The sequence below is a fragment of the Vigna unguiculata genome, chromosome 7 (assembly GCF_004118075.2).
Source record: "Vigna unguiculata cultivar IT97K-499-35 chromosome 7, ASM411807v1, whole genome shotgun sequence".
Taxonomy (NCBI): domain Eukaryota; kingdom Viridiplantae; phylum Streptophyta; class Magnoliopsida; order Fabales; family Fabaceae; genus Vigna; species Vigna unguiculata.
The window spans coordinates 4,688,661-4,711,339 of record NC_040285.1 but is presented as its reverse complement, the minus strand read 5'-3'; the positions used below and the strand labels follow the sequence as shown (position 1 = coordinate 4,711,339).

Genomic DNA, 22,679 nt, shown 5'->3' with positions numbered 1-22,679 from the left:
TTTTACATTAAAAATAAACTAACTTATTTCGCTAATAAATTAGATTCGTCATAAATTGTTGAGAAAAAAAATGCTCAGTAATATTTTTAGTTCATGATTAATATAAATTGTTAGTGAAAAATGTAGACTATAAATCCTTTATAGAGAAATAATTAGTTTTTCATATTCGTTAAGTTAAACCATTATTATTTAGTTTTTGTGTCCTACATTTTTGTTTAAGTTGAATAGCTAGTTATCATATTCTAACTTTCATTTCACTTGTATTAATGTTAAATAATATGCTTCATTAATATTTGCTTATTTATTTATTTTTGAATTTGGTCTTATTTTTTAATAAGTTAATAAAATATTCGATCAAACTTTTTACTTTTTAAAACTGCAACCCTTGTTAGAATTGTTATCAAACAAATATTAATAAATTTAATTTTCATATTATATAAACTTATAATCAACCATTAATAACAATTTGTAAAACTGTTTATTTAATTTTTTCGAAAATGTCTTAATTTTTAAAAATTAAGATACTTGATTGAATATTAAAAGAAAGGGTTACTTTATTTTTAAAATTTTAAAAGTTAATTCCATATGAAAAAGACTAAATGGAATGAAATGAAAAGATGATAAAACTAAAAGGGTAATAAGTCTAGATAATCTTACATGTTATTAATTAACGAAAATAACGATTTTCGTTTTTAGTTATATTTTTGGATATTATTTTTGTGTTTTAATGCTTTCATTATTATATTATTTTTCTGTTGTATATAATAGTATTTTTTTCATCTCACAGAGGGCTTTTGTGTTTGAAGTTTCTTACTTACCTCACTTGCATTTGTTTAAGTTTCCCAAACTCAGCAAAAAAATGTGTTTCTTTTGAGTATTAATCAGAGCGATAGAGAAAGAGACACACAGAGAACAACTTTGTTAGATTTTAATCATATTTCGAGAACATTCCATTTTCAATTTCGCGTCTTAATTTTTGGTTCAACTCTGAGGTTCGATATGAAATGAGCGATCACACTCGCAAACTTCACTTTTGGAGCACAGTTTTGAACCAATTTTGGATTCAATTGCTGCCATTTGCTCGGTTCGTGTCAAAGTGAGAACTTTGAGGTTTTTTTCTGTTACCCATTTGGTTTCTTGCTGGCAATATTATTGTATTTTTCGTTTCTTATCATTATGCTTACCAGAAAACCTCTCCTGGGCATTCTCTGTTTTTTTGGTTCGTAGAACCCTTTATTTGTTTCTGATCCTTTTGTTTTATGTTCTTTATTTATTTTTCTTGTTTTGTGATCGATTTTTGTGCTGTACTTTGTTATTCCGTGCAACTGGATATGCCATCTTGTTTCCACAATGGGAGACACCTCTGAGGTTTCTTTTTCCCACGATTGGAGAAAACAAGGAGTTGGCCTGTGATTGGATTCCCTGCGCATGTGAAATATTACAAAAAAAGAGAGGAGAGTTTGGGAAAGTTTTGTGATTTTGATGATATCTTCATGTTCACGATTAAACAATTTCATTAAGTTTTCACTGTCATCCGCAAGGACATTTGGCCTCTTTCAACTCTTAATGAGCATAAAAGCAGGCACTCTACATTATATGTTACATGGAGTTTTTGTAATTTGGAGCATTTTTTCATTTATAAGCCCAGTGGTTTTCAACTTGATAAAAGAATGATTTTTTTTTTCTCACATGGTGATGTTCAGGTTTTGATGATTGAAATCTAATCCATTTATGTCTTCAATATTTGAATGATTTGTTGTGCCATTTTCGATTGCAGGTTTCTTACTAGCAAGAGAAAATATCAAGTTCTTAAACATTCAGAATTGCAAATAAATATTATATGTATCTGAGATTTGTTTGATAAGAAGAATGCCAGGCATTCCTGTTGCCGCTCGTGCAACCTCGTATATCCTCTTTCAGACAAATACTACCTTTTGTTAACTTTTAATTTTTACAAAAGAATTTTGTAACATAACTAGTAATTATATCTGTTTTTCCCTGCAGAAGCCACCATGATGCTTGTGAACATTTATCTGCGGAAGAGGAGCTTGCAGCTGAAGAGAGTCTTTCAATTTATTGCAAGCCCGTAGAATTTTACAATATTCTCCAGCGACGTGCCATGAGAAATGTACTCTATCTGATTGGCTAAAATTATCTACCTTTGTAAAAGTATTGTCATTATTTTTCGTTCTTTTAGAATGTGCGAGGCATAGGGCTAACTGTATTCTTGTTGGCTCTATTCTCATAATTTTTTCTTTCTATGAACTACTGGGGCATGTTGTATTGCTAATAGAATGTCTCTGTTATGCAGCCATTATTCCTTCAGAGATGTTTGCACTACCAGATAAAGGAAAAACACAAGAAGAGGTAAAAGTTTCGTATATAGTCTTCCTTCTCCAACTTGCTGTCTTTAACAATTGACATCATTTTGTCCATTTGTTCATACTTGCTTAATTCAGTTTAAAATTAAATAGAAAGATTTATTTAGGCATTGTTGACTGCTGAAATGAAACATCTTGTGATTGTGATTAATAACACGTGTGAAACTTGTGGATGGAGAAAGAATAAATGGGTATATGCTTGGTACTATAATAAAATATGGCAACGTAGGTCTTTATATAAAGAAGATGAGCGGACTTAATTGAGTGAACAAGTTTCTACTTGTACGCTAAGATTTTTGGATTTTATGATTCTAAAATGAATTAAGATTAGGATTATCAAATGAAGTAATTCTTGCAGATTTATGGAATCTGGCCTCAACAATGTATTTAGTAAACTTTTTCCTTTTGCCTTAGTGAATTTCTTATTTCTTCTTTTAAGATAAAAAAGATAAATCTAGTTCTGTTTGAGACTGTGATAATTACTTTTATGTCATCCTTGGAATTCCTTTTCTTTCTGTACGCTGGAGTTTGTTTATTCTTTCATATAAGCTCAAACTTTCTGTAATTTCTAGTGATTTCATGTGAGACATTGTTTTCAGTCTGTTTTATGTGAAAATAATTTAGTAATATATAATATATAAATATTGGTTTTAATATGCTAATGAGATATGATATTTGCATATTTAGAATACAAATGACAGTTTCCTTGATGCGGACTATTACGGAAAGTCAAAATGTGTTTCCCATGTCTATCTGTCTTGCAAGGCGGGTTTCTGATTATGGATCTTCAAGGGTAGGAATCCTGCTTCTAATAAGTTGATTCAATTACGATTCCTTAGTGTAAAATGCTGTATATCTAATAGTTATGTTATGACTTTTGTTTTACTCACCAAAAAAAAAAGCAATCTGCCGTGTATCGAATCGGTCGAATGTTCATCTTTCGAAACTCCCCTGGAATTGATTTAAATACTCAAGTCCAAGCAAATTTTACTCTTCCTGAAGTCAACAAGTTAGCTGATGAAGCTAGATCTTGCTCACTTGATATCTTGTTTGTCAGCACTGCCACTGGTATGTATACGCATATTTTTTCAACTGTGATGAAAAATTCTATAAATTTTGCTGTGTTCCTTATTATGACTATTTACTTGCAGTGAAAAACTCGAATATATCATCTGGAGTCAATTCAAACTCCATGCCTTCGGATACGAATCATCTAACTTTTTTTGAATGTGAGATGTGCTTTAATTGTTAATTACTGTCAGACAAAATGATGGCTTTGATCTCCTTGTTACGTTGTTATTTGAGCCCCCTCTTGTTTTTTAAATATATTTACATTGATGGGTATTGGCTCTGATGCTTCTTCTAGTGGGTCTCCTCAAACCCTTTACATTGCTTGTAAAGGCCCCTCACATGGAGTCCAGTTGGTGTACTGAAGCACATCTCATGGTCAATTGAAGTACTTCTAATTTACACTTCTGTATGCTTTTCTCTATTTTATTTGGCATCAGGTTGTTGGATGGTTGATCCTCTTTTATATATGTCCTTTCATTCACAATGAATTCATCATATAAAGTATTTATAACAAAAAAAGAGAATAGGAGTTCCCTAAAATATCTATGAATATAAATATCTAGTGCTACCCAAACCACAGTTGTCAGATTGGGAATCATATCAAGAATTGTTTGTCCCGATTAATCCAATTTTGAATCGTGGACCGTGAATCATAAGATATCATACATAAAGGGTCCATGGTTTCTTAAACATATAAAACATAGCAATGGAAGGCTGTTAAGGAAGAATTCTTGACCCTTAATGAAGGTTTAATTAATTGTGAACTAATTCTAGGTGGTTCATTGACAGCTATAAAATTACATGCTTATCCCTCCTGCAAATGTACGATGGGGAGGCAATGTGTGCTTTCACCTGCAGCATTGTTTCCTCTATTGTGATCTAGTATACTCATTGTTTCCTCTTTCTAAATTTCAAACATGGTAGTAGAACCCGTGAGCAACCAAATGGTCAGAGATCCAATCTTTGTCATCTCATTCATAGTTGTTGAGAATAAAGAAAATAGAGTTTGAGATTAATCTTCTTTGTATATGAACTACACATAGGGTAATCTATTTATAATAGAGAGATGTATAATTAAAAAGAGTAACTGAAAATAAATAGAGTAAATAGAAGATATTGTTTGATATTGTGATTAACAATATCTAAATTCCCCCTTAAGTTGGAGCATACAAATCGTATTTGCCAAGATTGTTACAAATATAATCAATTCTACGCCCCCGTAATGACTTAGTAAAAATATCTGTTAACTGATCACTTGAGGTAACAAACTCAGTCTTGATGTCTACAAACATGATATTTTCTCGAATGAAATGACAATTAATCTTAATGTGTTTGGTCCTCTCATGAAAGACAGGATTAGAGCTAATATGAAGAGCAACCTGATTGTCACACACAAGAGTCATTTGAGTAACATCTCCAAATTGTAACTCTTTAAGTAATTGCTTGAGCCAAACGATTTCACAGGCAGCTGAGGCCATAACTCTATATTCTGCTTCTGCACTGGATCTTGTTACAACACTCTGTTTCTTACTTTTCCACGAGATCAAGTTACCACCAATGGAGACACAATACCCAAATGTAGATCTTCTATCAGAAGGAGATCCTGCCCAATCAGCATCTGAATAGCAAACAACTCTTGTATGGTTGTTAGAACCATATAACAATCTTTTTCGAGGAGATCTTTTAATATACTTCAAGATACGAATGACTGCATTCCAATGATCTTTACATGGAGAATTAAGAAATTGGCTTACTACATTGACTGCAAAGGAAATGTCAGGACGAGTAACGGTAAGATAATTCAATTTTCCAACCAATCTTCTATACTACTCATGATTAGATATAGGCTCCCCCCGATTTGGTAGAAGTTTAGATTGAGATCCATGAGTGTATCAACAGACTTTGAACTCACCAATCCAGTTTCCTCCGAATATCCATGACATACTTCCTCTGAGATATAACAATACCATCATTGGACTGTGCCACCTCAATATCCAAGAAATATCTGAGTTTGCCAAGATCTTTTGTCTGAAAATGGTCACAAAGAAGTTGTTTCAACTGAGAGATGCCATGGTTGTTACTTCCTATAAGAAAGATGTCATCAACATATAGTATCAAGTAAACACATCCAGCACTCGAGTGTTGATAAAAGACAGAATGATCTGCTTCACAACAAGTCATACCAAATTGTTGAACAACATTGCTAAACTTTCCAAACTAGGCCCTAGAGATTGTTTTAGGCCATATAGGGATTTGCGAAGACGACATACCATCCCAAAAGACTTCTCTTGAGTAACAAACCCAGGAGGTTGCTCCATATAGATTTCTTCTTTCAAATCACCATTGAAGAAAACATTTTTAACATCCAGTTAATAAAGAGGCCATGGTATCAAAGACATTGTTTAAAAAATTTTAAAGTCTATCCTAGCAAACTTTCTTAAACATTTTGTTCCACCCGCTATCTCCGGCCGCTATTGGACCACCCATTTCTAGTCCCACGCACGAGATGAATATATCTCGGCGTGAGGGGATGTGTTGGAAGTCTCACATCAACTAGAGATAAGGCAATTTCACAATATATAAGTGGGGTGCACACCTCACCTTAAAAGCCAGTTTTGTGGGATTGAGTTAGGCTTAAAACCCACTTCTAACCAGGCTCTGATACCATGTTGAGAATAAAGAAAATAGGGTTTGAGATTAATCTCCCTTGTGTATAAACCACACATAAGGTAATCTATTTATAATAGAGGTACAATTAAAAAGAGTAACTGAAAATAAATAGAGTAAATAGAAGATATTGTTTGATATTGTGATTAACAATATCTAACAATATCTTAATAATATCAAACAATATCTAAAAAATATCTAACAATAATCAAACTATAATTTTGGTTCTTGACACCAAACTTTTACTGACTTGCACCAGAAACCAAAGCAAGGATGAGTTGCTTCTTGACAATATTATTAGTATCAACCTTGATTTTTGTTGTGAACCAATAACCTTTAGTTTTGTTACGACCCAATGAAATGACTTGCTGTAAATCATACTACCTAGAAATTAAGGAATTTTGAAAATCATAAGATGGAATGTCTAGTGATTTCTGATATTTTAAAGTCTACTTGTCCATTGAAATTATACTCTTTAGGAAATGAAGGGAAAAAAGAAATAGATTCTAACTAATTAGATATTTTATTGATAAGGTGTGTGGATAACTTGATACCAAATACATGCCCAATGGCCTTATTTGATATAGTAACAATTAGGTCAAGTCTGTAAGACAAGCCAAAGTCCACTTCTTAACAATTACCATCCAAGAATAGGAGCACCTTGTCCTTGACCTTGAGATCCTCCTTCCACATCTTCAGAAACACATCAATCACTAATTGCATGCGATAAATTGAACCCTTTTTCCTCTCAGTTTCCTTGACTTCTTGATGAACCTAACACATGCTTGCTAAGAATTGGGGATAACCATTTTGTGAAAGTACCACAAATTGGTATGCAAGTTACCAACTTGCGATTTGTAGGGGTGAGGAGTGAATTATGTTTCTATGCTACTAGCACCTTATTAAATACAGAAATAAATTAGGAACCATTTGAATATGAAATAACAAGGATTACTTTTTCAGTTGGATGGATGGAATTGTTCATTCCACAGTATATTCTAAATATCACGGAAGATTATGAAAACTTAAATATTTAATTGTACAATAAAAGATGATATGAAATATTTTATAGATATTTTACATTTCTCTTTGTGCTTCATTTTACTAAGCTTAAGATTGTTACAAACATGCACTTAAATAAAATAGCATATGAAGTTGGTTCAATAAACCTCCGGGGTAAACTATGTAGAGATGCTGAAGAAATTGGAGGGATGAACATTATTGAAAAGATAACATAGAAAGATAGGTGAAATAATCATTGTTGTGAAGATTTGGTCATATTTCCTGGCATGTTATTGTACTCTAAAATAACTAAAACTTCTCCAAATGCTTCAAACAATAAAAAACCCAGAAACTCAATGAACCTAGAAATTAAAATTGATGTTGGTGTGAATCGCAAAATAACATTGGTCACTGTTGGAATGGTTGTTGGTGGCAAGAGAAGTTGCAATTTGTTGAGAAGTCCCATATTGTTTGCCTCAATTATTGGGTGCAATTTATGTATATATGCTGGGTGGCTTCACTTGATGCTAATTGATTTTAAGATAGAATCAACAAGAATTAAAACTTCTCATGCTTCAACCAAGAGAAAAATCTTTAATAAACCCAGAAGTTAAATTTGATGCTGGTGCGAGTCTCAATCAATTTTAGTCATCATTTGAGTGGTTGATGGTGGAAAGAGCAGTCACAATTTTTTGAGAGGTACCACATTGCTTTTGTCAATTATTGAGTACTTGTTGGGCAGCTTCACTTAAAGCTAATAGGTTTTAAGATAGAATTATTAGAGCCTATTATTAATTATAGTGAAAATAGGTTTGGGATTAATCTTCCTTGTGTGGAAAATACACATAGAGTGTTGTATTTATAATAAAGAAAATATGGGCTAAGCCTAAAATACACATAAAGAATAATAACAAATGAAACTGAAAATAAAGATAGAGATAAGATATCTAATGATCTATCTAACACCTATAAACTGTTTTTGTTGCTTTTGTGTTTTTAACATGGATAACAAAGATGGATATTATTGACCTCAATTAGTGGGGTGTGGTTTATATACTTGTTGGACAACTTTACTTATTATAATTAGTTTTAAGATGGAATCTAACATAGTGGGTAAGAAGCATACTTTTGGTATGCCCCAGTCTTTTCAATCTCACTCTTAATGTTATGCTATCTTCAAGAAATGAACAGTTAAAAAAGGCTGCCTAGTGCTCAAGGCTCCTTCAAAGAGGGTATAAGGAGGAAAATTGGGTGTGGTTTATACATTTGTTAACAATTTTACTTGATATCAATTAGTTTTAAGATGGGATCTAACGTAAGAAGCGTAAATTGGGTATGGGCCATTCTTTTCATTCTCACTCTTAATGCTATGCCAGCAATGGAAAATGAGCAGTTACAAGGGCAACCCAGTGTACAAGGCTCCTGAAATTGGGTCTAAGAAGGGGGGTGCATGCAACCTCTCTTTGTCTATGCAAGCAAAGAGGTTTTTTGGAGATTTGCACCTGTGATCTTCACATTTGGAGGGAACAAAGTTACCATGTAATGAACCTTTCCCTCCTTGCATTTATAATACCTGAAAAGGGAAGAAATTCAGCAAGGAAGGAGATCTGATAAGAACATAGGGAGAAAAGAAGAAAAAATCACAAAGCAAAACACATTAGTCAATCTTAAAAGTTAACTCATTGGGGTAGAATTGCCCAAGTATTACAAGGACTATTTTGCCCATATTCTTAGCTGTTGGGGAACATTTTAATAACTATGGAGACAAGGCATTGTTGTAGTGGAGTTACGTATTTTTGTGAACTAAGGTAATGCCAAAGGATCCCCAATGCCAAAGCCAGCTACTTGTTATGCAGAGGTTTGGGGGAGGGTCATTGTATGCAGTCTTATCCTTGCATTCATAATACTTGAAAAAGGGAAGAAATTCGGCAAGGATGGATATTTTGTTGGAACATACAAAGAAAAGAAAAAGGCCACAAAGCAAAACATATTAGTCAATCTCAAAAGTTAATTCTTTGGGGAATTGCTTATGTATTATAAGGACTATTTTGCCTATATGCCTAGCTGGTGGGCAACATTTTAACAATAACTATGGAGATAAGGCTTTGTTGTAGTGGAGTTACATATTTTTTGAACTGGGTGACATAATGGTGACAGGAAGATGGTGTTGTCGTTCTGATATCATGTTGTAATTATTGGATTTAGGGAGTGAACTCTGAAAGTAGGAAAGTAAAAGAAAGAATAAATTATTAGATTGATATGCTGTTTTGACAATGTTACACAAAATACTGATCCAGGTCGTATTTGTACTAATAACTAGACCAAGACAGGGATGGTATTACAATCCACTAATACAATAAACCTAAGAACACTCCCTCTTTATTAAATAAGGTGAAAATCTTTGAAATGTAATGAATAGTCCTAGGATTAATTTCTTTTACAGTTACCTAATTGATTCTTTTGTATTTTCTACAAATTGTGTAACATATTCTAAAATAGTCAAATATGCAATAAACTTTATGACGTATTTTATAGATATTCTAGCTCTAACCATGGATTAATTTTTCCAAATGATTTTTTAATGCATGCTGGAATTCCTTTTTCAATTTTCTTCATTCTGTGGTTGACAGCTGGAGAGTACTGCCTTTGGGGGAAAGTGTCTTTAGAATCACTTTATATGGCTTGGGATTGTTTTCCAAATTTTCGTTTGGGACAGCGAGCAGAGATTATGTCAACTGTGGATTTGCTTCCATGTATTCTGAAGGTACAATGATTAACACAGCTTCTTTGGGTAGAAAACATTTTCATTACTCTGCTTCCTTTTTGGTTATTTAATGTTATGCTATGCATGAACACTTTATTTTTGTTCTAAGAATTCATTTAAACTACTATTATCATTTTTGGTAGATGTACTAGTTCACAACTTCCTTTATGATGCAGTCAGATTTTAAAAACGACGACAGAAGAGTATCCATTCAAGTTCCTTCTAATTTCGAGAATATGGTCAGTTCTTGCTTTAAAGTCATTTCCTACTGTTGCAAGAAATTCACACAAACCTCATAGTAGTTAGATATAAAATGAAGAGTTTGTTTTAACTGCCTTTTGTCTTTCCTGTTCTTGGGATTTCTAAAGAGTGCATCAAAACAAGTACAAATCACAATTTCTGCGGAAGAGTTTGGGGCCAAAGAAAAATCTCCCTGTATTTCGTACACAGGCAGTGAAGTACCGTCCTCATCATTGTCTCACTTGATTGGGTAAATTTTATTTTCTCATCTGAATCTATTAGCAATTCAATCATTATAGTTGGAAAGCTTGTGATTTCTTTGTTTCTATTAACGTTTTCTTATAAAATTAAAAAAGATACATAGTGACTTGGATATTGTTGCATATTGTAATTAGCTTTTAGATTTGTGTACTTGGCCACTTGCTCATAAGTAATTTATTGTATCTTCCTTCCTTGCAAGTTCTGTACGTAGTTGCTCTACAACTACCAATTTTCTTGGCATCTAACTTATGTCTATGGCTCCATCCACAATTTAATGGATGCAGCCTTGGGGCCCTTCCGTGCTTAGCCAACCTTATGCAAGGTTATTTCCCTTAGCCACCCTCTATCCAGCATTTTCCTTTGGCACCTGTATACTGCTGGTGGTACCCATCCCACCATTAATCAGTTCCCTAACTCTTGAGCAACACATCATATTACACCTTATGCTGAGAATGTTCAATAATATACCCCAATGAATGTTTGGATCAAGTTAAAGTTAGCAATGGCAAATGGTTACACCTAAAATCCACGGGTTCCTTAACTTTTCATTCTTCGTCTTTTGTACTGTATCAGTGGTTTAGCACCTTACAGGTCAGTTTCTTCCCAAAGTTTCAAATCCGGGAGACAAATGTGATATCTATATTACTATCTTGCAATTCTCACTATGATTGAGGTGCAGCCAAGAAGGAAGCTGACAGAGTTGAGCGCAGCAGTGGATGCTCATGAGGATGGAAGTTATTGGGATCTTGACATGGCAGTACTTGTTGCTGCAGTTATCAGTCTCAGATAGTGGCATGGAGCAGCCAACCCAAACACCCTATAGCCGGACAGTTGCTATTGTGAAATTGTTTATATATAACTTAAATATTCATATCACATGTAAATAAAAAAAATTACCCAAAATTAGAGATATTCATAATTAATAATTAATTTGTAACTTTGAGCCAAAAACAAGTTAATTACAGCAGTCGAGTAATATGCAGTGATATGAAAGAAAAAAAAACAGACATGCTGAAGAAAAAGAATTGAACAGAACATAGACCCCTTCTTTGACACGGATAGAACAGATCCCAAAGAATTTGAACAAGAGAGTAGAGACTACACAATGTTGTGCTAGAGTTCCACAAGCTGGGGTTTACTATGTGGCTGCTGCTGTACAGGACACAGTATAGAACTGGGAAATGGGTAGAAAATGCGTTCAGATCAGAAAAAATTGCTTTAGAAATCTTGGTCCTTGCCAGAAGGGGAAGCATAGGGTTTTGTATCTGATAAATGAAAGAAGGGGTGGAATCGCAAGATTTCCTCCCTAAAGTTGCTCAAACAATAATATCGTGTTCTCTGACCTGGTGAGAATAGTGCCTGAGATGGTTGTTTTGGAAATCCAAAGGTGCCCATTCATTTTGGCTTGTGGTATGGTATTCAGTTATTAGCCTTGAATGCTAATTAAAGATATGATTTTTTATGTTTCCCTTAATTTGGAAACATGTATTTGTTTGTCTTTTAGCAGTGAGATAAATATTTGAGTTGTTGTTTTGGTTTTAAATGAATTTTGGATGTGCTCCTGGAGCTTGAGCAATTACTTGTTACTAGCTTTACAAGTTTTGGATGGAGTAAGGAGGCTAAAGCTTTTTGACAGTGCACGAATTCTGTTGTCCTCTGGTGTCTCACTGGAGTGAAATGCTCTCTGGCCTTTGGGATCTGAGATAAAATCTTTTACGTACTATCCTTAGCTTGACTATATATTTTAATATCATTGGTGGGCATGCTGATCTTGGTAGCTTTTATTAGTCATTGTCCATCACTGTTTGTTCTCCTCTGTTGCTTTGTTTAAGAGAATATTTTATACTTATTTTATTGCCAAAATAAAAAAAAAGAAGAAGGAAAGATTACCTTATACTCATTTTAAAACAACAGAGAAGTAATGACACTGTTATTTAATTTTATTAAATAAATTTGGTGCACATTTTAACTACAAGCTGTTTGTGTTGTCCAGGTTGAGGGAAGGAAATGTCATGTTTAATTACAGGTATCACTTTTTAACTTTTCAGTGCTCTTATTTGATTTGTATGAGTTTATTATGATCATGGATTTCCTGTAAAGTCTAAAGGGGTTGTTTTGGTCAAGATATGCTGAGGGATTTGAGAACTTTTTCTTTTTTTTCTGAACACCATGTTTCCTTTGTTGTTAGAAAAAAATGATTATTCATGTACTATTTTTCTTAATGAGCCCTTTTTTTAATTAAAAATATTTCAGGTATTACAATAATAAGTTACAGAGGACAGAAGGTAATGTAAATATTATTCTGTCTCTCATTTTAAAATGTGATTGCTTTCTTTTCTTTATCGAGTTATTAATGTATTTTTTATGATCATTTGAAAATTGTTGAAAGAGAGAAAAATAGAGGGTGGAGATATAGAGGGCTATGTAAGGTGGTCATAATGAGGGAATAAATGTAATTAAATATGTGCATAAAGAAAAGATCCACAAGCTTCATATTTTGCTCATTTTACAGCGCTCTACCTAAAAATGATGAAAGGATATCTATCATTCCTAACATTGTAGTAAGATTTCAGAGTCATTTCATGGATAGCCCATTAGTTAGAACATCCCATACTATGTTTATTTATTATTAGTTTGTTTGTATACGGCTTATTCTAGGAGTAGTCACACAATAAAATATATGTATAAAAAAGACTTCTAGGTTATGGTTTTGTATCATATTACATATATATTATTTAGATGTGACCAATTATAGTTCCTATTTATCGTCACATGCCTAGTTTTGAATGTCTATGGGTTATTGTATCTTACAATGTTTCTTCGAACATAATGTTTGATTGCAGTCACCGAAGATTTCACTTGTCCATTCTGTTTGGTCAAATGTTCTAGTTTTAAGGTTAAAACTTTCTTCTTTTAAATTAATACTTTTCCTATATGCCTGCCTATATGATGTTGAAACATGTTTCTAATGCTTCTGACATGATCTTTTCTAGGGTCTAAGATGTCATTTGTCCTCGTCACATGATCTCTTCAACTTTGAATTTTGGGTTAGTTGTCTTTAAATCTCTTGCTGGCATTCTATTCAGTGAGCTGTACTGAACCATCTGTAATCAAGTACATAATTTGTAGGTATCGGATGAGTGTCATGCTGTAAATGTGACTGTGAAGAATGATATCTCGAGATCAGAGGTAAGGATAGTTTCTGCTCAATTACTTTATTCATAAACATTATATTATATTTAATATATCTAATTTGTTATGCTTTCTCTATTACAAACTAATGCTTCTTAGACGCTTGGGAAGATATATCTCTCATTTGGGACCTCTAATTTGTTCTTGGACATTATTGACTCTGTGATTTTGGGCCTTATTTATCTCTTATTCATTTTTTTATTCATATAGAGGTTTAATAAAAATGCTGGCTCATTTCTCCTTGTTATTTTTCTTTTCAAAATCTTTCTGTTCTTCTATCAATTGATTGAGTCCAATCAGATTCACTTTTGAGCTAAAAAAATACTAGATTTCAAATAATCCATTTGGGTTAATTTGAGTTTTCTCTTCACATGACAAAACCACTTTAGATTTCTGTCATCTTCTCTTTAAAAATTGCTACACCAACTTTCTTGTAGATACCTTTGTTTCTAAATTTGTCTTACATTTGCGTGCATGCATCTCAACATTTGCTACCATAGTCACTGCCAGCTTATTGCTGTGAGCTAGTCTTCCTCTTTCTGTTTGAGAGGCACTCTATCATCTCAAACACTATCTTTTGTTCAGATTGTTGCTGATAATGTTGATCCAAGAGTGCAAACATTTTTCTATTGGTAAGCTATTTTGCCTCTTCTATTCTTTTTTGGCTTCCGATTGCTTTCATGACATGCTATGAGATTCAGATGGCATACCATGTCTATATGCAGTGGAAAGCCCCTTAAGCGTAGGACACCAAAGGACCTATCTTCTAAAAATGCAGTAGGCTTAGAGTCTGCCTTTCCTGCAGGAGAGGCTGATATTTTGGAGAAGGATGATGGTATGTGTTAAAATTATGATTGTTATTGGATTGTACAGCTTTCATAAAACTGTTGTTTGGGTGTATGTATCTAGTCTAAGGGTTTGAGTGTTATAGGATATAACTTTTCCTTCTATTTTACTCTTCTCTTTATATTTATTTATATATATATATATATATATATATATATATATATATATATATATATATATATACACACACATACACACACACACACATACACACACACATACACACACATCAGCTGAGCAGGACACTCACTGAGTTTTTAATCATATCCAATTTCAAGTTGGTATCTAGAGCCTTGTTGCCAGACCACCATTTTTTCTGTCTCTGGCCATCATTAGTCGCTGCCAGTGTTGTTTTGTCTGACTAAGTCAAGGTTAGCCACACCTCTAGGAGTGATACCCTACCCCGGTGGTCGCATGACTAAAATCTTCACAATGTGCTGGTCTTTGTCAGCTGGTCAATGGATGTGTGGGTTCCAAACCCCATCTTCCCGGTGTTAGAATCATACAAGACCACAGACCACTGCCGTTCATCTTGTTGAGACCTTTTGGGCATGTTTCTGCTATCTTGCTATTTCCATGTACTTAGATAGCTGGTCAAGCCTCTCTCCTCATGACTTAAGGTTCTTTTCTCTCTCTCAAACCTGTTTGTGTTGTAGCTTTATATCTGGAATGACTTGTATATTTCTACTCCTTAACATTACCTCAACAAAACTCAATTGGAAGAACTACTTATCTTGGAAAAGGAAGTCAGTGCTGTTCCAACTGAAGATAACTCTCACTGGCAGAAATTAAACTTCCAATTACATGTTTTATGACAGTAAGTCGAATAGGATGTCTTAGAAATACTCAGATATTTTTTAAGACAAGCTTCTTTTATGTAAGAAGGCATAAAATATTTTTGCTAATGACATTCAACATCTTGTTGATGTAACTCAACTGGCCTCTCTAGTGTAGACCAATTATGATATGATCTCACATATAGCAAAAGCTTGGGCTACAGTAGAAGAACCAAAAGAGATTTCTTGTGGATGATTCGTGGGAGTATATTAACAAAAAAACTTGATAAATTATACATGGTCATAACTTTGAGAAGTCTACACAAATTTTGATCATGTACTTGGATCAAATTTTAGTTGGTGGCAACATTCTTTCAAATGGATATCTTAATCACTAAATGTCTTCATGTTCCTACCTTGTTGAAAGATGAAAATCCAGTTGAAGTTATTGAAACATTAACAATGGTAGCACCACAAGGAAGAGGAGATCATAGCAATCGAGGTGGTCATGGTGGATGTCCTCATTGCACTTACTGCAAAAGAATGGCTCATAACCGGAAGAGTTGCTACTCCTTGTATGGTTCTCTACACAAGGCCACCCATGTGTCTAAATTTGAAAAAGGAGAGTCTAAGTCCTTTGATGAGGAGTACCAAGAGTATTTGGGACTTAAATTTGAAAAATTTAACCATCACTGTCAATCTTCCTCCGTACCAATTGTTTCAATAACTTGTATTTCTCAATTTGTGGAAGGTCAAGGTCCATGGATACTTGACTTAGGTTCTCTGACTATATTTCTAGTAATAGCTTTTCATTATCATTATCACTAAAGAAACTCCTCAGCTTCTACTTGCAGTCAATGGATTCAAAGTTGCATCTCAAATAATTGATCAAGTTCCCTTATCTCCTATAAACCTTAATTTTGTCTTGTACATGTTGGGTATGTGGAGTCTGAAGGGTTTATTGGGCCTGGCCCATATACTTACTCTATTTTTTATAAATACTCGTATAATTGTAAACCTAATTTATCAATCAAAAATACCATCCCTTTCTATATCTTACATCTATAGTCTTTTTTCCCTGGTGTATCTCTTTCACATTTAAGAAAAGTCTGGAATCTTGGTTTATTAATTGGTGGAATACTAGTGCAGTCGGCTGTGGACGTAGGTCATTTTGATTGAATCACGTAAATCTTTTATGTTCTTGTTATTTTACTTTCGTCTTGTAATTGCTCGTGTGCGTGTGCATTTGTGATCCCTAATTGTACATATCACCCTGGTCTTATAGTATAGTCTCTCTCGGCCAATTAATTTGCTCTTTAAATTGTTATGTAATCTTTGATGCAAATTCCTTTGTTATACAAAAACATGGTATGAGTCATCCGATTGCCAAAGACCTGAATCACGAAGACCCAGCATACTTTTTTCCATTTCTTCCTCACTATACCCATTCCATTTTTTCTTATAACTTTCTTTGTATCGAAAAATTTAAATCTACTAGTGATTTGCTCCTTGGCTACTGAGGGCCATAGACTTTTTTATAATTAATCAGTAGTTAATAAAATTTTGATATGTTTGATGTTTACTGTGGAATATATTGTGATATAAACTAAAACACAAAGTATTAAAATTACCTAATATAAACTTTAATTATTAATTGCTACGTAAAATAATTTACTGTCATATATAATTAAAAAGTTATGAAAATATAACTAAGATTGAATTACATTTTTAATAAAATTATAAAATAAAAGTACATGGAAGGAAAATCATATGATTTTTATATCACAAAAGGATTGTCATAATGTGCTAAAATAAATTTAAATGACAAATTTTCCCTTTATTTACTCAATTTACATGCAAGTACTAAATTATGTTAATAATCTTAAATTGAAAATCCAAACAAGTGTAATAACTTTGTATAATTGTAAAAGTTTGTTAGAATTAATTGGATTTGTATTTTTTAGATGTCCTTCAAAGAGTGTTAGAATATTTTCATTATAGTTCTTTTAAACATAAGAAAAATAAGTCAAACTTATTCATGTGATTGTTAAAAATTTAATTATTATGTAAATCAAAAGTAAACTGTGCAACGCATGAAACAGAGTATCTTTATCTAATCTAGACTTAAACTTTTGCAATGAGGCTCTGTTTTGTCATATTTATGTCAAAAGGCTTATTAATTGCTTTTCCTAATACGGTCATCGTTTTATTTTTTTCATATTTCTTGAGTTGTGATTCTTGCTCCAAGATGTTGCATTAGTGATGCCAGCATGTTACTGTGTTAGGAATATGTTACATGCTGCTGTGACATTGCAGGGATTTCTGCCACAATTATTAGATCACATCCTGATCGAGACTCTGTCCAGTCAATGTCAGACTGTGATCAAGCAGTGCTTCAGTTTGCCAAGACTAGGAAGTTGTCAATTGAGTCTTCTGACTCACGAAAGTATGTTCTACAGGCTTGTTTCTCTATTCTTGGAAAACAAAACGGAGGATATTACATTAGGAAACTTTTTGATGCCCAATTACAGGGGATATCCTTGTAAATGCAATGCTAAAATGTTCCTGAAATGAAAGCTTTCCAAACAAAAATGTTTTTTATGTTTCAAATTGTAATGATATTTTTTAGTAATAATTTACTTACATATCATAGATACAGATGTAAACCTAATAGATCAATTAGGCTAAATGGTTAAATATAAATTTCTTGTTCAATGTTAGAATTATTTTGATCAGTTAAATGATATGACAAATTTATGGGTTGGTTTAGCTTATTAAAATGTCTCATTTAGGATGCTTATATTTGACAGGTTTATGATTTGATTATTTGGGTGTACTTTTTATGTATTTGTGTCAATTAATAAGCAATATCTTGATTTTTACCACTTTATTAATCCAACAACATTTGTAGGTTGAATGTATTTGATATTATTACATATAATCATGTTATTATGGTATCAAAATGTTCTTCATATGTGATTCTTGGACTGGTTTAGAGATGAATGTGACTTTATTGAAATTTATAGACTTTCCTCTCATTGGTAGTGTCGGAATATTTAGCAAATATCCAATTTTACTAATGATTATCATATCTTTAATATGTGTAATCTTTATGGTCACTCATCTGACATTATTTTGAAAACATTTCAGCATTGCCCTCTTAAAGAAACGACAGTTTTTTCATTCTCACAAAGCTCAGGTAAAACATCCTCTATTTTTATATTATGATTTTGTAATTTTTATCACTGTTTCTTGCTATATTAATTGCTGCAAAATATTGGACTTAGTTTAGAAAGGGGAGTTTATCACCTGCCTCTTCTCTTTAAATATATGATCTGACTCTTCTGATGTGGAGTTTAGAAACGACTGTGTTTTATTATATATATATATATATAACAGGGAATGAGAAAACATCTCGAAGGAGGATATGAAATCGTCTAAAATATGAAATTGGAAAGAAAACAGCCAGTCAAGTTGGCTTAAATATGTACTAAAATTCTCATTTCTTTCCATTACGGAAATAAATTCTCATAAAGCATCTGTGAACGTAATAATAGGAAAAGGCCATAAACACAAATTTATATAGGCGTGATTTCAGATCTCAATATTTTAAAATTTGGGTTAGCTTTGCTTGACTTGTGAAACACATCTGCACTTGACATTATCCATTAAAATAATAAAATTGAAGGTTTTCATTTCTGCTGAATGGGGAGCTGCTTAAATTCAGTGGTGGTTGAATTAGTACAATTTAGAAAAGTATCATAAATTGGGTACTAGTTCTTTGTGAACGTGGTTTTTGTTATGATATTATTACAACACAACAACAATGCATAATTATGAGCTCTATTGAATTATTTCGTATTGCTAGTTATACAGACTTGCTTTGTTTAATAAAATTACTACTGCTAGGTCATTAGTTTCTGCTTGGTTGTATTTGTTAGAAGGTCTCCGTTTTTGTGGTCTCTTTTTGTTGTGGGTTTTCTTAATTACATCCTAGATCGTGTTAAATACTGTATCATGTAGATAAATGACGTAAGTAGTGTTTATAAGTGTTGGGTAATTCTCATCTTATAATTAGGTCATTTGGTTGAGTTAGATTCTAATCTCAGATTCTGGTGGTCATCACTCTATGGTGGCATGATGCTTCTTGAACAACATTTTTTGCTGTTGAAAGATTTTATTGTCTCTTAACAAAGTTTCTTGTCCAGTATTATTGGATTAGTTATATTTAGTTTTTATTTCTGTTGGCATCATATGCTTTGTTGCTAATTTTTTTTTTTTTTTTACTTTTGCTTAAAGCCAATGACAATTGAACAAGTTCTATCAGATAAAGATAGCGAAGATGAAGTTGATGACGATGTTGCTGATTTTGAAGATAGAAGGGTATGTTTGGTTATATAAATTTTTTGTTTTATTTTCTAAAATTATTGTAGAGTGATTTCTATTAATTATTTGTAAGCCCAACTTGCATATACCCTTAACCTCTTTCTTCTTTCTCATAAACTTTATTTGTAAGCCCAACTGTCATAGGTCCAGTCAGTGACAAATCTAAAACCCTAAGTCAGTGGAGACAATTAGAAATTATTTTGGTCTCAATCTAACAACCCTTTAAAGTAAAAGTAATAAGATATTTGGTAATCATTTACAAAAATTAGGGGTGTGCTTGTCCATTCTCGTATACACGTAGGTTTGTCACTAGGTCCCGCAGAGATCAACATAGGATTAGGTTGAGGCATGGCCAGGGATTACGAAATGTGTGTTGCAGCTCTTACTATTGGTATTGATATGTTGCAGATGCTTGAAAATTTCGTTGACGTGAGCAAGGATGAGAAGAATTTCATGCACATGTGGAACTCGTTTGTTCGGAAGCATCGGTAAATCCTTGTTTTCTACTGAATATAGGTTTGATTAATAGTTTGTTGATTCAATTATTTTGTTGCGGTGGTGGCAGTGTGATTGCAGATGGTCACATTTCATGGGCATGTGAAGCTTTCTCCAAATTGCATGCACCTGAGTTTCTTCGGTCACGCTCACTGGCCGGGTAACTGCTTTTTCTCGTCTTTGGAATTTATACCTTACTATGTGGCTATAATTGTAAAACCCTTTTTTCTTGGCAGGTGTTGGAGAATATTTATGGTGAAATTATACAATCATGGTCTTCTAGATGCTCGAACCATGAATGACTGTAATATTATTCTTGAGCACCACCATAAGGAGAATTCAGACCCCAATAGCTAAAGAAAAAACCCTTGATTGAAGAAAGTGATGGCAAAGAGCAAGGACCTTTTGGTTTTGGTTTTGGATTTGGTTTTTTCCCTTCACAAGCTACAAATAGTAAGGGTTTCAATTTTACAATTTGCTATTGTGGGGTACTGTTGTTGAGGGATAAAGTTTTGCATCCCTCGGGCATTGAACCGAGGAAAATTCTAAGCAAAGACATCATTATTTCTGCATTCTGCTTTTTTTTATTCCCTTCTTCACATCATATTACAACTCTGATTCCGGGAGTTATGTGTAAAAATATTTAATTCATGTTTCGACTTACAAATTGTGAAGTGTTGTGAATTTTAATGAAAATTTATGATGAAGAAAGATTAATAGGAAAAGAGGTGATGTAGGTTTCAGTGATGTAGTAGGTTCAGGGAATTCTTCCTGCACCTCCATACTTTTCATTCTGCACTACCATCAATATTAAATTTTTCATTGATTTTCAGATTATGCAATGGGAAAGTCAATAATCACTTCTAAACTATACAATTTGGAGCAAAGGTGGTCATTTATAAAAAGAAAAACACTTTTGGATTGTAGAATTAGGAAGTCAAAAATAACTTTCAGATTGTGGAATGTAAAGTCGAAAGTATCTTTTGTACTATGCAATTTGAAAGTTCTTTTTTTTTTCGTAATTATTTCCAACTTTTGGAGATCATTTTTGACTTATGATTGCACAATTTAGCAACATTATTCCACTCCATCTATTCATAATTTATTCAGTTTAACTCGAAAATAATAACTTAATATTTATAAATTTATAATTATAGATATATTTTAAATTTTTTTATTTTATTTTGATATTATATTTTTCGGTTAAAATTTAGTAGTAAATTGTATAAAGTCATGCATGTGTGATTGTTTTGCTAAAGATTCGATATATTTATTTCATTCATTAAAAACTAAAATAAAATAAATTTAGAAAAAAATAATTCAATTTAAAAGTAAATCTGAATAATTTGTTTTAAATTAATCCATAATCTGAGTATTTCATATCAGACTAATCAGATAAGTTAGATATAGTTGATATAAAATTTGAAATATTAATTTTAGATTATACTGATTGTTAGATCTAAATCTAATCGTTACTCATGCCTAATCAGAATTATAGTCATCATTCCATCATATAAAACACGAGTATACGAATAAAAAAACCCATAATAAAAATATGAACTCTAAAAAAAAAGGTATAATTGTAGTCTTCCTAGGATATATATTTTCTCCAAAACTAAGAATGACGAGTTCTTGCACACTCAACATCATAAAACTATTATATAAATCATGTTTTTTTTTATCATAGGATAATATATGATTATCAAAATAGATTAAATAAAAAACCTCAATTATCATAGGATAATATATGATTATCAACTAGGATAATATACTTTATCACAAAGTTTAATTAAAAACCTCAATTATTTGAGGTAGTAAATATGTAAATAAAAAAAGAGAGACTAAAGTAAAAAATCATAAGAATCGTCATATTTTAACACTACTTATACAAAAAAAAATAGTAAACAGAAATAGTCATCAAAAAAACATACCTTAAAAATATGCAAATAATAGTAAAGACTAGCACGTGAGACTTCATTTTTAAAAGAACATATAAAATCGTAGTAAAAAAAAATTGTGAATTCGTCAGCAATTGGGTTAATACTTCTTTATACTATAATTCCAAAACCAATCACAACATAATATTACTAAATTATACCAATCTTCAATCCTACACTCAAAATTCAACTTCCAGTTATTATTTTTATTTCAGTTTTTTTTGACATTTTTCTCTTTACATTAGATCTGATCGTGAACGTTTTCATATATAAAGTATTTTCAACTATGATATGAACACAAAGTTATAAAAATGACAACTACAATTTGTTTTATCAAAAATATAAAAAGACTTAATTAATACTCTCTTTTTTTCTTGTTCGCTTTATACATTTTGAGACAATTTCTTAATTAATAAGAGTGGAAAAGTGGTCATTTGTCTTTGCATCGACATGTCAGTTTGTTAAATTTTAAGGAGTTGGATCGAAGTTTTTAATTTGATATACTCCATTTTAATTTATTTCATCCAATCTATTAAAGTAAGAGAGAAAAGAACACAATTGATCCGTCAATTCATTTTTTTCGATTAAAAATTAAAATTAAAATAATTTAAAAACTAATTTTTTTTATATTACTAAAAGAGGTAATACTTACGATAATCTA

General features: G+C 32.2%; 1 protein-coding gene across 3 annotated transcripts; it reads left to right on the top strand.

Annotated features, from left to right (window-relative positions):
* The first annotated feature begins 808 nt into the window (after positions 1 to 808).
* On the top strand, positions 809 to 20,806 carry LOC114191972 (polycomb group protein EMBRYONIC FLOWER 2). Of its 3 annotated transcripts, none has more exons than XM_028081452.1 (23): positions 809 to 1,110; positions 1,778 to 1,904; positions 2,005 to 2,128; positions 2,312 to 2,367; positions 3,069 to 3,174; positions 3,284 to 3,449; positions 3,533 to 3,610; positions 9,752 to 9,885; positions 10,062 to 10,124; positions 10,254 to 10,375; positions 12,380 to 12,412; positions 12,640 to 12,671; positions 13,230 to 13,282; positions 13,380 to 13,433; positions 13,516 to 13,575; positions 14,164 to 14,210; positions 14,304 to 14,413; positions 17,517 to 17,646; positions 18,351 to 18,399; positions 19,500 to 19,583; positions 19,995 to 20,074; positions 20,152 to 20,241; positions 20,318 to 20,806. In XM_028081452.1, the coding sequence occupies exons 2-23, from the start codon at positions 1,870 to 1,872 to the stop codon at positions 20,436 to 20,438; spliced, it is 1,827 nt and encodes a 608-aa protein (XP_027937253.1). In that variant the 5' UTR covers positions 809 to 1,110; positions 1,778 to 1,869; the 3' UTR covers positions 20,439 to 20,806. The 3 variants fall into 3 exon arrangements, with proteins under 3 accessions (XP_027937253.1, XP_027937254.1, XP_027937255.1); XM_028081453.1 differs by having other exon boundaries at positions 809 to 1,096; positions 20,318 to 20,792; XM_028081454.1 differs by lacking the exon at positions 3,533 to 3,610 and having other exon boundaries at positions 20,318 to 20,792.
* Positions 20,807 to 22,679: the final 1,873 nt, after the last annotated feature.

Coding starts and splice junctions, on each gene's coding strand:
- LOC114191972 (XM_028081452.1), top strand. CDS start 1,870: ATGCCAGGCATTCCTGTTGCCGCTCGTGCAACCTC. Junction 1,905..2,004: donor GTTGCCGCTCGTGCAACCTC/GTATATCCTCTT, acceptor TTTTCCCTGCAG/AAGCCACCATGATGCTTGTG. Junction 3,175..3,283: donor CTGATTATGGATCTTCAAGG/GTAGGAATCCTG, acceptor CAAAAAAAAAAG/CAATCTGCCGTGTATCGAAT.